The sequence below is a fragment of the Vipera ursinii genome (assembly GCF_947247035.1).
Source record: "Vipera ursinii genome assembly, chromosome: 2".
NCBI lineage: Eukaryota > Metazoa > Chordata > Lepidosauria > Squamata > Viperidae > Vipera > Vipera ursinii.
Genome location: NC_139513.1, coordinates 222,786,836 through 222,802,469, shown reverse-complemented (window position 1 = coordinate 222,802,469; position 15,634 = coordinate 222,786,836). Strand labels below are relative to the sequence as shown.

The 15,634-nt window shown below is 40.5% G+C and overlaps 1 protein-coding gene across 1 annotated transcript in view; it reads right to left on the bottom strand.

Moving 5' to 3' along the window:
• The window catches only part of GLDC (glycine decarboxylase), a 41,918-nt gene extending 27,061 nt beyond the window's left edge, over nt 1-14,857 (bottom strand). The window contains exons 1-2 of the mRNA XM_083352540.1: nt 13,726-14,857; nt 12,852-12,930 (exon numbers count right to left, since the gene is read on the bottom strand). Coding sequence (XP_083208666.1) covers nt 12,852-12,930; nt 13,726-14,028 — 382 coding nt within the window. The 5' untranslated portion in view covers nt 14,029-14,857. The remainder of the gene's footprint in view (nt 1-12,851; nt 12,931-13,725) is intronic.
• Between the last annotated feature and the right edge of the window lie 777 nt (nt 14,858-15,634).

Here is a 15,634-nt window from a genome sequence, read left to right as displayed (position 1 = left end):
AAACTTGTACTAGTCAAAGATGGAAATAAATATATTAATATAACACTGAGGGAACAGGGGAAATCCTATGCTCATTTACTTTAAAGACAGACCCTTCCTTTGTATACAGTCCAAAGGGAATCCTATCAATCTGAGATGAGGGATGTGGAAGGAGCAGGTAGCCATGGGGAGGAAAAAAAATAATTAATGGAAACATTCAAAGCTTTAAATTCTTGGAAGTGAGATCCTCCTCATACAAGCATTTTGAATGCGAGTGGTGGTCATTTTCCCAAACATGCTAGGATTTATCTATCTTGAATGACAGAATCTATCTAATTTATCAATAGCCTGCCACTGTGATGACTCCTCCGGACGCTTCCTCAGATATCTCTCCAAATGTCAGCTTGAAGAAAGATGAACCAGTTCCAGGCACATCTGGAGGGGAATTGATGGCTCCAAACAGCTGTCTGAGAGGGATTTGACTTAAGCACAGGTGCAGCAGGACAGCCCTGAGGCTTGAGGTGGGAAAGTGTGCAGTGGGAAAGTGTGCAGCTGCAGCTGGACACCGTGCCTTGACTTGGATCATGTCTTGTGAACTTTGGACTTTTCTTATCTTATGAACCCTCTTGTATTGTGAATTTAATTTTGCCTTGTGGATTTATTCGCCATTGTTCTGTGGACTAGCATTAGTCTGTTTGTGGCTGGACTTAATTGGAACAGTTCTGGGTTTTTGGTGAAGGGAGTTGTGGGGGAATATTAATAAACCCACTAAACCACAGGTGTGTGTGTGTGTGTGTGTGTGTGTGTGTGTGTGTGTGAGAGAGAGAGAGAGAGAGAGAGAGAGAGAGAGAGAGAGAGAGAGAGAGAGAGAGAGAGAGAGAGAGAGAGAGAGAGAGAGAGAGAACAGCCACCAATACAAATTCCAAGGATTAAACTGTAGGGAAAAATCCACATAGTTCAAAGACCGCATCTGTTTTATGACAGATGTGGTAGATAACTGACTTTTTTTAAAAGCAGTGAGCAGAAAATTGATTTGAAATGATGATGGAGGCCTGATTTCAAAAACACATATTTCCAAACAGTGACACAAACAAGAATAGCTGAATGGAGATGTGAAAATGGCTGTATAATGGGAACTATATAAATAATTGAGTTCGATCTGTTGGTCAAAGTAGTAAACACCACCCCCAATGCATCATTAAGTCTGTTCTGGAAGATGATTTATAAGTACTTTGATATGCTTGCATTTGGAATCTTTATCCTAAGTGTTTTCTTGCGGTTGTCATTTTGGACTCTCCTGTACCTTTCTGTACTAGTGGACTCGCATAATAATAATAATACATTAGTTCTGTACCAGTGTTACAGTTCCAGGCTGTTACTTAAGTATTTATATCTTAAGATAACGATTACACAATCAGTTACTTCTACTTTTGAGCTAATAAGTTAATACAATTTTATGCCTTCAGAGTTTTGTGCTTTGTCTCATCAGCTTTAATCAGCTTGGCCAATAGCAGATGACGTGTCGATTTGTGGTTGAAAATGGAGCACATCAACCTACACCCCAAAATTAACATTTGGGGGGGCTTATTACATTTTAACTTTTTGCTTCAAAAGAAAAAGGTGAATTGAATCCTGAGGCAGAGCAGTATAATACTCTTGTGGTAAAATCAGTCCCAGATAATTTTTTGAATGGCACTCGAATTCCAGATGCCTATTAAACAACGTTTTACAGAAAAAACATTTGCCAGGAAACAGGTAGGCTAGACTAAAGTACAAAACATTTTAAATTGCTTTGTAGACAGCATTTATCATACCATAGAGCAGATACTGGCCTTTGATTATGCATCAACTTGGAGGAAGCTGTAAACAATGTACTGAATGAACTGAGAACTCGAAATCCAAGAAGACAGTAAACACTTTTAAGAAGGGATTGGCAATAAGCCACCTGACTCAGCCTACTCCTAATTTTCTAGGGCACCAGTTAAGAGGAAACATACTACAGCAAGCCCACTTTGCTGGGAATAGTTAGCTAATCATTCAGGAATTTCAGCTGGCAATTCCTTTTGCTAAATACATGCCTGTTCTGACCTTGCTTATTTTTCCTAGCAGAAGGAATTGCATAACATGATCATAAGCAATAATCTTAGTGTCAAAGAACAAAGTTCATTGATCTTTTGGCACTGCTGTATCAGAATCAGAAGTAAGAGGGAGGAGAAAAAAAACATGAATACTGCACATTCAGTCCAATGTTAACTTTTAGAAACAAGGTGTTACTTTTCCCTGGAAGGGTGCCCCCATTTCTCATAAGAACTTAAGTAGTTTTAAACGTATTATGATTACCATTCATTTTCTGTATATTATATACATGTCCACAGTTACTTTTTTTTTACAAAGGCAGAATTATTAAATATTAACAAAATTTATTTTTGCTATACAACCCATACATGTTGGAAATATTTCTAATGACTTCATGGAAAAGACTAACTGGATTACAGGCAGTGCTTGTCTTACAATGGCAATTAGGATTGGGATTTCTGTCGCTAAATGATGCATTTGTAAAGTGTGACTGATTTGCTTAACGATGGCAATCCCCTGCAATCCCAGTTGCTACTGTTAACCAAATCCCTTGGTCATTAGGCAAGGCAACTTCCTGCTGGGTAATAATAATAATAATAATAATAATAATAATAATAATAATAATAATAATAATAATAATAATAATAGTGTTGGAAGGGACCTTGGAGGTCATCTAGTCGAAGAAGAAGAAGAAGAAGAAGAAGAAGAAGAAGAAGAAGAAGAAGAAGAAGAAGAAGGAAGAAGAAGAAGAAGAAGAAGAAGAAGAAGAAGAAGAAGAAGAAGAAGAAGAAGAAGAAGAAGAAGAAGTTCGAAGGGACCTTGGAGGTCATCTAGTCCAACCCCCTGCTCAGGCAGGAAACCCTATACCATTTCAGACAAATGGCTGTCCAGTCTCTTCTTAAAAACTTCCAGTGTTGGAGCATTCACCACTTCTGGAGGCAGGTTGTTCCACTGGTTAGTTGTTCTACCTGTCAGGAAGTTTCTCCTTAGTTCTAGGTTGCTTCTCTTCTTGACTAGTTTCCATCCGTTGCTTCTTGTCCTGCTTTCACGTGCTTTGGAGAATAGCTTGACTCCCTCTTCTTTGTGGCAGCCACTGAGATATTGGAACACTGCTATCATGTCACCCCTCACCCTTCTCTTCGTTAAACTACACATACACAATTCCAGCAACCGTTCCCTATATGTTTTAGCCTCCAGTCCCCTAATCATCTTTGTTGCTCTTCTCTGTACCCTTTCTAGAGTCTCAACATCTTTTTTACATTGTGGTGACCAAAACTGGATGCAGTATTCCAGGTGTGGCCTTACCAAGGCATTGTAAAGTGGTATTAGTACTTCACATGATCTTGATTCTATCCCTCTGTTAATGCAGCCTAGCACTGTGTTGGCTTTTTTGGCAGCTGCAGCACACTGCTGGCTCATATTGAAGTGATTTTCCACTAGGACTCCGAGATCCCTCTCACAGTTACTACTGTTGATCAAGGTACCACCTATACTATACCTGTGCATTTGATTTTTCCTGCCTAAATGTAGAACCTTACTTTTTTCACCATTGAATTTCATTTTGTTAGTGCCCAGTGTTCGAGTCTGTCCAGATCCTCCTGTATCTTAAGCCTGTCTTCTGGAGTGTTGGCTATTCCTGCCAGCTTGGTGTTGTCTGCAAATTTGATGAGTTCCCCATCTATCCCCTCATCCAAATTGTTGATGAAGATGTTGAAGAGCACTGGGCCCAGAACAGAGCCCTGGGGCACCCCACTACACACTTCCCTCCATGTAGATGCAGTTCCATTGAGGACCACACGCTGAGTACGGCCAGTCAGCCAGCCATTTTTCTATCTTATCAAGTAGTAGGTTGTGATCTACTTTATCAAATGTCTTACTGAAGTCCAAGTAAATTATATCTACAGCATTCCTCTGGTCCACTAATTTTATCACTTGGTCAAAGAAGCTGGGAGGAAGCTGCAAGTTCCAGGCAGTCAGGCAGGCAGTCAGGCAGGTAAGTGGCTGCTGCCGGGTGGGGGAGAGACTAATGGGTGTGTGGCAGTGGTTGGGGAAGGTGTGTGAGAGACATGGCATGGGTCATGGAAGCTATGTGAGGATATGCAAGGGACATGGTGCAGGTAGGGAGGCTATGTGAAGGTGCAAATGTAGATTGGTGAGGGAATGTGCAAAATATGCAGTGAGGGTCAGGGAAGTTGGCAGGGATGCAGAAGTGGCTAATGCAGTACAAGTGTAGAGGGGCTTAAGGAAGGTGTATGGTGGAGGAGATTCACCCCAACGACTTGCGATCTTCCCTGCCAAGCTTCCTTATTGACAATCTGAGGAAACTGGCAGGGAAGGTTTGCAAATGGCAATCACATGATCATGGCATCCTGCAACTGGTCATAAGTTTGAAGCAATTGCTAAGTTCCCACATTGCGGTCACATGACTGCTGGGGTTCTGGAACATCTGGAATGGTTGTAACTACGATTCGTTCAGCACTGTTGTAACTTCAAACAGTTGCTGAATGAATGGTTGTAGGTCAAGGACTACAGTACTTGTAGAATTTCTCCCTTTGGGTCCCTGTCTGTAGCTTGGATGAATAAAGTATTATACACATGAAAGCTTACATTTAATCCATGAAGGCAAATAATACAGACAACAGTCCACCCCAATCACTCAGTATGCACTATTCCCATGCAATCTTCAAAGAAAGCTGGAATCTGGTGATTAGCTTAGCTAAAGTTGCATAAGCATTCAACAGAAGTGAATGCTCTGAATCTACAACTCTTGATGTAACAGACATAAGGAAACATGAGTCCATTAATATACCAAAATGTGGTGAAAGTGTATCCTGGTCACTCTCAACTACCGGTATTTTGCAATACATAATTCTCATCAGTCTGACCCAAGGATATCTGGACATACTACATGTTCAGTAACATAATCCACAATATGGATGTACTGTTTTGTAAATGTGTGAATATAGTAACATCTCTCTATTCATAAATACGAAATCTCTATGCTGAAAGACATATAAAGTAGCAGACCACATATTCTTCTTCTCCCCTCCTATGATTTGGAATACTGGAAAATTCTGGTTTATATATTTAAGATGCTAAAGTATCTTCCATCCTAGGAAATGTATTATCAAAGATGTACAATTTCTATTACACACTGGTTTTGATTCCATTGCTTCATTAGAGAATTGCCTAGAAAAACTCCCAACTCTCTCCTTCAAGATATTGGAGGATCTCTAGTGAGACCACCTCCACATTACATACAAAATGTGATTTTCATACTACTAACCAATTAACCCAGTTGAAAGTAATGTACTCTGAAAGTTAGAAATAAATTCATGAAACAAAAAATGGTTCAATGACCCATAATGGATAACCTCAGCGTTAGCTTCATTATATATTACGTGAAAGAAACTGATCTAGGTAATGTTTAATGCTATTAATTCAATCCGAGACCATTTAATTCTGACAGTCATTTCAATGTAGTGGTTAAAAGGCACCAGGACACTCTGTATTCCAGTCTTGCCTTAAGCACAAAAGCAGCTAGGCAACTGGGCAAATTTTTCTATGTTAGTGATAGGAAATGGGCAATGGCAAACCAGTTTTGAAAAATCTTGCCAAAATAACTGCTGGGACTCAATGAATCAAGATAGACTCAAAGGTACATGTGTGCCCCCTCTCACACATACACCAACAAGCATTAACTCACAGAGGTTAAAATACAAGTTGGACCACTCCATTTATATTAAGCCTTATCAAATAATAAGCCAATAAATAACAAGCTGGGAACAAAATAATGCTGAGCCACAGATGGCAAAAGTCCTCATTGGGACATATCTAGAGTTCACCTTCTAAAACTATACATTTCAGAGGTAGCAACAGGAAGGGCACATCTTGAGCAGCAAAAAATAAAGAAACGTAAAAAAAATCTGAAAAGTGAAAAGATTTTCACAACGTTAAACATTTTAACAAGAAACGACTGCTTTGCATTTATAGTCTGGAACGTGCAGCCTTCAGAAGTCTTTAATTGTTAAATAAATTTAAGAACTTGCAAAGCAATTTAGGCATCAGCACCTAAGGAAAATAACTTACTGTAAGAAGTTCTGGTGATATCTCAGCCAGTGCTGAAGACTCTTGGACAGAAAGAGTGACAAGACAGGACCTGCTAAATGGATTATGGGTAGTCCTTGACTTACAACAGTTTATTTAGTGACCATTCAAAGTTACAATGGCACTGGAAAAAGTGGCTTGAGACTGTTTTTCACACTTACAACCACTGCAGCATCCCCATGGTCACGTGATCATAATTCAGGTGTTTGGGAACTGGTTCATATTTATGACGGTTGCAGTGTCCCAAGGGTCATGTGATCGTCTTTTGCAGTCTTCTGACAAGCGAAGTCAATGGGGAAGCCAGATTCACTTAACAACCTTGTTACTAACTTAACAGCTGCAGTGATTCACTTAACAACTGTGGCAAGAAAGGTTGTAAAATGGGGCAAAACTCACATAACAAATGTTTCACTTAACAACATAAATTTGGGGCCCAATTGTGGTCATACGTCGAGGACAACCTGTATGTGAATATTTTGCCCATAACACAAAACCTCCCAATTTTAGGGCACCTTGGACAGTACAATTGATAGCAGAGGACTTGTAATTTGTGATCCAAAACTCCTGGGCTGCACTATCTTGTCCACTCAACAGTTATCATTTTTTTTACTATATTTTAATGTTTTGCTTCAAAAAAAAGAGAAAAAGATTCAGTGAATCTGGGTTGCAGCAGTATAATACTGATTTAGCAAAACCATTTCCGGATAATTTTTGGGACTGATTTAACACCGTGTTTCCCCAAAAGTAAGCCCTATCCCCAAAATAAGCCCTAGATTTGGGTTGAGATGAACGCCTAAAAATCAAGCTAGGGCGGGGGTATGGGGGTGGCCCTGCCCCATGTGCCCCCCAGCCTGCATTTCGCCAACAGAGGCCTTCTGGAAAGGCTTCTGCAGCTGTGAACTGAGCTACAGATTCAATCCAGAGCTCGATTTTCGGCTGCAGAAGCCTTTCCGGAAGGCCTCTGATGGCAAAATGCAGATTGGGGGGCCACCGCGCGCATCAATCCGGAGCTCCATTCTCAGCTGCAGAGGCATTTCCTTTGGCCACACAAGAATTGGTCTGTCTGGGCTGGGCTATTGGTGATGCTGTCCCGAGGTGACACCATGGAAAAGACACCCTGCGAAAATAAGACCTGGTGCCTCTTTTGGAGGCAAAAATAAAAAAGACTTGGTCTTATTTTCGTGGAAACAAGGTAGGAACTTCAAGTGAAGTTTTAAACTATCTTTGTTGGTGATATGTATCATATCATAGAGCAGACATTGGCCTTTCTGCCTCGACTTGGAGAAAGCTATAAACAATGTGCTGAATCCAAAGGAGTGTAAACACTCATTATGAAATACTTGGCAATTAGCCACCTGAGTCAGCCCATTTCTTCCCTCAGTGAAGACAAAATGTACTATAGTAAACCCACTACTCTGTCAATAGTTAAGTATTCATTCAGAAACCTCAGCTAGGAATTCTTTTTGATTGATACGTGCCTGTTTGGGCCTTATGACTTTTCTTGCCATGGTTGTTAAATGAATCATTGCAGTTGTTAATTTAGTAACACAGTTGTTAAATGAATCTGGCTTCCCCATTGACTCTGCTTGTCAGAAGTTCACAAAATGTGATCAGGTGACCCTGGGGACACGGCAACTGTCAGAAATACATGCCAGTTGCCAAGTGTCCAAATTTTGATCACGTGACCTAGTGGTGCTGCAACAGCCGTAAGTGTGAAAAACGATCATAGTTCACTTTTTTAGTGCTGTTGTAACTTTGAACAGTCACTAACTGAATGGTCGTAAGTTGAGGACTACCTGTACTACCTGTACTGCACATTCAGGCTAATGTTAACTTTTATGCATCTTCAGAAACAAGGTATTACTTTTCTCTGAAGAAATGGCTGTATCACCCTGTATAAATGGCTGTATAGTTTTAGAAGCATGTTATCATTGCCAGTCAGTTTCTAAATATAATAATCAAGTATCAGCAGGCAATACTTTTCTTTAAAAGGATAAAATTGCTAAATGTTGACAAAATTTATTTTTACCATACATCTCATATACACTGGACATATTTCATAACAATTCATAGAAAAAATATATTGTACAGGTAGCCCTTGGCTTACATCCACTTGTTCAATGACCATTTGAATTTCCAACTGAAGGGGATGTACAATGAGTCCTCTGAGTTCTGACCATCACAATATCCCTGACATCATGTGATTGTGATTTTTGGCATTCCTTGCTGGCTTCCCATAAGCAAGTCAATGGGGAAGTTAGCAGGATGTTGGAAGTCATGGTCATGTGAAGTCCTCATTTAATAGCCTGCATGTGTCAGGCATGAACAATCAAATCCACACATGAAAACTGTAATTAGCCATTCTATTGTTCAAACCTATAACACAGGAATCTTCTCAGACTGGCAGTTTGTACCTGGGCTAGACTTGATTAAGTTCAACAACATTGGGGGAAGGGGGTCAGATTTTGCCCTCTTGTGCCACCGTAGAAATTCCAGGCTAATTCCCTGCTTGATTCCTCCCCTCTGGTTTAGCCAATCTCTTTCCAACCACACTTAATGACAGCAAGAGGGATTGCCATAACTGAGGTCACTAAGTGGCAAGGTCATTGTGCTTTACTATCAGTTGCTTAGCGGAAGCAGTTCTGGCTCCAACTGCTGTTGGTAACCGAGGACCCCCTGTAATTAACTGAATTATAATTTCTCCCTTCTGGGTGCTACCATGCAGCTCAGATGAATAAAGTATGATAGACACGAAATCCACCATTCAGCTTCCATGAATACAAGTAATAGGACCACAGTCCAGCCCAGTTACTCAGTAGGCATGGTTCCTATGCAACTTTCAAGGAAAGTTGGAAGCTACTGACCAGCTTTGTCAAAGACACAGAAGCAGACACAGAAGCATTCAACAGAAGTTAATGTTCTGAATACAGAACTCTTGGTCTTACAGACATAATGGAACATAAGTCCATCAATATACCAGATTTTTTAAAAATATGGTGAAAGTGCATACTAGTGTCTTTCAACCATTCAATTTCAATTTTTTTCAATTCAGTTTATTGACAGACCAGTACAAGCAGAGTGTTCTGTGGATATATTTATTCACTAATCTAAGTAGATAATAAACAAAATAAAGTTTAAGACAAAGTTAAAATGCATTTATGAAACATCCTAACTTTTATAAATGAGGTCCAGGATGCAGCCTACATAACATGATAATGTAAACACTAAATTTATTTTAAATACGATAACATGTAAAATGACCACAAACTGATATCAAAAAATTAAATGAATCATAGTTATATAGAATGCTTTGCCCATCAGTATCTAATGCAGACATGTCAAACACATGTGGCCCGCGAAGCCATCCTGGAAACAGTGAGGGAACGGCCCCCACTGCCTTGCCCCTGGCCCAGAAACCCTCCTGCCAGAGACCCTCAGATCTGTCCCACTCCTGCCTGGGCCCCCATAGGCACCCTTGATGCAAACGATGTAGAGCTGGCCACCCCCACCCAGTAGGCCATAGGCACTCTGGCCATGCCCACCCAGTAGGCCACGCCCACCCTGGCCATACCCACCTGGCCCCCTCAGGGCAACCACAATGCTGATGCGGCTCTCAATGAAATTGAGTTTGACACCCCTGATCTAATGGATCTTTGGTGCTGCTACACAAAACCTAGCTGCACACACCGTAATAAAAAGTAGTTCATCCAGGCTAAATCTGGGTGACCAGGATACCTACTAATCAGAGGTAGGAAGGTTGAAATTGAAATTAAAACCATTGTGCAATGCATTATTCTCATCCGTCTGACTCAGGGATACCTGAAAGTAGACCATGTTCAGTAACGTAACCCACAAGATGGTTGTACTGAAAAATTCAGCATTATTTATTACTTGGCAAAGTAACCAAAGTAACCTTCATCCTAGGAAAAGTGCTATAAAAATGAGCAATTTCTATAACACAACAGCGTTGATTCCAGTGCTTTTTTTGTAAAAGAAAAAGGTGCCGGAACTCACACATGTCATACAACCCGCCTTGCCTACCCTACAAGGTTCCATCCAAAAAAGGTGCCGGAACTCCATTCTGAGCGTTCTATGAGAAAAAAAGCCCTGGTTGATTCTATTGCTTCATCAAAAAGGGTTGCCTATCCAATTTCTCTTTCATATCATAGGATCCATGATGAGACAATCACCTGTTACAGAAGGTAATTAATTCATAGAACTGACTAGTTGACCAAGATGAAATACATGAACTCTGAAAGTTGCAAAAAAATGAAGCAAGAAATCTTCCCTAACAGATAATCTCACCCATTAGCTTCATTTTATATAATGCCAAAGAAACTGCATTATGTTCGGTGTTACTAATTTGATATAGACTCGTTTAACTTTAGCCTGTAGAGGCTAAAATACAGGTTGGTCCTCTCTATCTATATTAAGCATTATAGACGACTCATGCCTGGTATGAAATAATGCTGAAACATCAAGATGAAAAAGTCCCTTTGGGGTAATATTGAGATCCAGTAGATTTAAATAACTGCTGATTGTGCATTACAGTTGAAGAAGAAGGAAATGTGCAACATAAACAGAAAGACCAGAACTGGAACGAAACAGTGAGAGATTTTCACAACTTAAAATATATTTTTTAAAAGAAATGATGGTTGTGCTTCATTTATACTCTGGAAATGCACATATTTAGTTACTCAGCATATTTAGTTACTTGTGAAATACTGATAGAAGAGAATATTTGTAATTCAGAGTTGAACTGTGGGGTCCTTGATCTACAGCTCTACAGATCTACCAAGCTCAGAGAGCATCAAGGACTCCCTTGCAAATTAGGCTAGATATTAACAGCTTAACAAGCTTAACTTAGCAGGTACCAATGGTACCTCAGGGGATCAAATATTGTTGGCTAATAATATGGAAGTCTAGCTTAGGACTGAAAGAAATTTGAGTTTAAAGATGGTTTAGAAATATTATAAATATATAAAATGCATCTCGTCTTCTTGATGGCCACACCCATATTATATTCAGCCATACATTACTTACCATGAAACATTATATTCCTCCTTGACATCCTTAGCTAGTAGCAGAAGCAAAGCAAGCTATATTATTTCTTCCCCTTTTTTTTGAAGTAACATAAAATCTGGGAATTCCTATTTGCTCCACCCCTTACTAGACATGCATCCCTCCATTTGATAGATGTATCCAAATAGCTTCAATATTATATAGTTTGGCTGAGACACACTATTCCTATGCTACTGTATCTGATCAGCATAAATGCATTTGATTACTAGCTGACAACAACATTTTCCGATTATTTTTATTATTATTTGTATCTCTTTGCTACCATCTAGTAGATGTTTGGATTTCTGCAACCTCGATATGGAAGATCTAACATTGCAGGTATTTATCTGGGTTAATTAAATTATGTTTCTCTTGAAAGTCATTTAGCTATATTCCTTTAAATATCAACACTATGATTTTCCTAATGTTGAAGATTCCAAATATTCTTTCAGACAGAGGTGATTGATTATTCAGTCACAAAAAGAAAGGTAGCTTATTAAGAAAATGAAAAAAAACTACTTTGGCATAAAGATGTAAATAAACTAAGAAATACAATTTTTTTTTAAAAAAAAATTACACTGGGATTCTTTGCCTTGTGATTCCCTTTTGAATTTATCACCTCCCTGGCTCTTTCATACTGGCTGCAGCTTCTGTTCTGTGATGTCATCAAAAGGAACCAGATTGAACTAGCCAGGAACTTGACAAAAGCTGCAGGGCCTAAAGTTTATCCTCAAATTGCTGATGAGCCACATCAAAAGTAGAGCAAGAAGCTGAAAATCCCTTGTATGTTATATCTATCAAAATATTAACAAAAATAAGCAACCAGCAAGTTATACTGCTTGAAATACAGTAGTCTTCTGGGTAACTAAAAGCCACAATACAATTGTACTTATTGTGTACAACTTCAGTTTATCAGCCTATGCCATAAGTGTCAGGAAGAAATCTTTATTAAGAGAACATTTTCACATTATTCATCGGGGGCTCTTTACAAATAAGAGTTAATATTGTTTTCCAACTCCCTCTTTCTCTTCCTCTCCCCATAGAGATTACTTTATGTATAAATTGATTCCAAAAGTATTAAAATTGTTTTTTTACAAAGTGAAGGAAGATGTTCTGAAATATACAGTAACTTAAATGATATTTTTGGAATGGTTTGTGGACAGCCAAAAGACAAAGAAATGTACTTCTGAACTACTTAACCCACACGTGGCTGGCTACATTATAGTTCTTTAATAGTTTCTTTTAAATCTGTTTTAAAAGCTCTCATATTTTACTTTGAAAGACCTCTTCTTCTGCTTTCCTAAATAAAATTTTCTGAAACAATAGGTTAGAAGCAATAAATATTACCATAATACCATGTTTAGATATAATTATAAGAAGTTAACACTGAAGACTAACATAGTGCTTTTGTGTATTCATATTGGAAGATCTGAAATGACAGTCAGATCTTGCAATGAACGTAAAACTGCATTTGGTTCAGATGAGAAAATGTAATTTTCCTGTAAAGTTTATGGGTTAATTACTGTAGATGACAAGCAAGATTTTAATTTGGATTGTTACATCTGGTTGCTAACAGTCAACACCAATTTGATTAACCATAATAACAGTTGCATGAAAATGACACTTACATATATGGTCATCCATCTTCAGAGGCCGTTGCAAGCGGATATTAGCAGGAATTGTTCTATTGATCAGCTCATCAATAGTCTAAAAATATAAGGGAAACATCAAAGCATGATAAGAATCACCAGCCAGTTTAGTCCTCCACTTCTTGTAACATTCTTAGTCAAGGAGGCTAAAGTGAGGTGTGGGTAAGGGACTATAAAAGAGGTTTGAGAAATGTTCACTAAATCTCTCACTGACAAAAAGGGATTTTGTGAAATTCATTCACTTCGCATTCTTCCTCCATCCCTTTCGAATGGAGATCGGTTGATGTGACCTGGTGGGAAATGATGTACGGATGCGATGATGATGATGATGATGATGATGATGATGATGATGATGATGTGGGGAGAGGGATGCAAAGACAAAGCAAAGAGGTGCTGTTAAAGGGGAATGTTAGAGAAACTATGGAGGGAGGGAGGGAGGGAATGAAGGAAAGGAGAAAGAAAGAGAGAAAGCGAAATAATAAAGAAAGAAAGGAAGGAAGGAAGAAAGGAAGGAAGAAAGAAAAAGAAAGAAAGAAAGAAAGAGAGAGAAAGAAAGAAAGAAAGAAAGAACAAAGGAAGGAAGGAAGGAAGGAAAGAAAGAAGGAAGGAAGGAAGAACAAAGGAAGGAAGAAAGAAAGAAAGAAAGAAAGAAAGAAAGAAAGAAAGAGAAAGAAAGAAAAGAAAGAAAGAAAGAAAGAAAGAAAGAAAGAACAAAGGAAGGAAGGAAGGAAGAAAGAAAGAAATAACACAGAAAGAAAGAAAGAAAGAAAGAAAGAAAGAAAGAAAGAAAGAAAGAAAGAAAGAAAGAAAGAAAGAAAGAAAGAAAGAAGAGGCTCCGGTGAAGCTTCCTCACCGACAGACCGACGGTCTGCAGCATCTCTTGCTTCTCTTTGTCCCCTGGACCGATGTGTCGCTCGGAAAAGTCATCGTGCCTGCCCAGGAGTTTCTCGATGTGCCTGGAAGAGGTGGCGGCGACGGCGGCGGCGGCTCTCGCTCCGGGGTTGCTGCTGCTGCTTCTCACCCAAGCCAGTCTCAGCTGCTCCCTGCGTCCCCATCGGCCTGGCGGCTTCTTGCCTCCCCAAGCGCTGCCATGCTGCCCGTGCAGATTGGCCCCCCGACCCACCAGCCTCCCCCACCGCTGGACGCAAGACTGCATGATGCCTAGAAGCCGACGGCCTCCCCCTCCGCCCTCCCAATTCGCCCGGGCAAAGTTAGTTTGCGCCTGGAAGAAGACGGCAGCCGGCAACTCTTCCCTCCGAGGCCCCCCGACCCTGTTATAGCCCCCGAGCCGATCGTCAGCCGAAGGGAGGGCCTTTTGGCCCCGCCCTGCCTCACATCTCCCCGCCGAAGCCACCTGCCGAGAGGCTGCCCCCTGGCCAGCCAATGCGCGCTCCTCCCAAGGCTGGATTGGACAGGACAGGACAGGACAAACGACGCGAAACTGGCTCTCCGCCAGTTCCCCCCGCAGTCAGGCGTTATCGCAGTTGTTTCTCCGGAATGAAAAGAGAGATGATGACAGAGAACGTAGAAATGTTCTTCTCTTTTTTTTCCTCCTTTTATTTTCTGTTCCCCCCCAGCACCATGTTTCCTCCTGCCCTAATTTTTGTTTCACTGTTTTCCACACAAGGATCACACTTGTTGCTGAAGAAATGCTCCTTAGTATCTCATTCTGCCAATGGCCAATCTCCATAGCTTCCTCCCCAACGCCTAGTTTTGGGACATATGTCCAGACGTCTCCACAAGTCTCTCTTGCCCACCAGCCACAGCTGGGCTACTGAAATGTTCTCCAAAAGACGTTCTTTTTTTTAATCTTGATCTTCCAACTCAGTAAGTTGAAAGTGACAGAGTGCGATGAATGCCATGAATCGTGGGAGTTGGTTGGATGCAACGTGATGCATCCTCCTTGGTGGCAGTGGAGCATGGCAACATCTGTTGCTCTATCTTGGGGATACAATGAAGTCAACTTTCCCTGTTATTGCACTGCTGGTGACACTAAGTTTGTTATCCATACCTCTCCATCTATGAGCTTACAAGCTTCAATCTGTCCCTTTTGACCTTTCAGATGCTGCTTTGGTTGGTCAGTTGCTTTGCATTTGCTGTTCTCTGTGTAGGGGTGTGCCAGTAATTTGCATTGTTTTTTTTTTCTTTATATATTGGTTGAGGTTCCAGGTAGAATATGCAGGGACCATTGCAACATTTGGACAGGTACAAGCCATGAACATTGACACCGCACTCCCTGGTTCACATCATGCAGATGCTCAACAACTGCAAGTCCTGAGGACAGCAAAGCTAAATATTCAGATCTCATTCATCCAGTTTCCTTCTTATGACCCCCGAGAGGGTTGCAGTATGTTTCTGCATCATCCTTCCAAGAAGAAAGAGGCATCGCTCATACCTCAAAGGTAGGCAGAGTGCCTCCTTCCTTGAGTGGAACATAATGGAGAGCTCCTGAGAGGAATAATGGCAGAGTGCAAAGTAATGGCAACTTTATACAAGAACTCTGAGAGGAAACACCCAACAGGGTTGTCACAAGGAAGCAGATGCGGGTCCTCTGCTGTACCAGCAGGGATGCAATGCAGAACCTGCTGCCCCAGTTCTTCAGGGACACTAGGTACTTGTCATATCTGTGTGATCCAATGTGAAGGGATGTTAAACAAGACCAGCATATAACTAATGTACCTGAGTGTGCCTTGCAAGCATTTGCTACCTCTGGGGCTTAAGAAGCCTCAGCAGTGAGTATTCCACAGCAAAGAACCACAAGC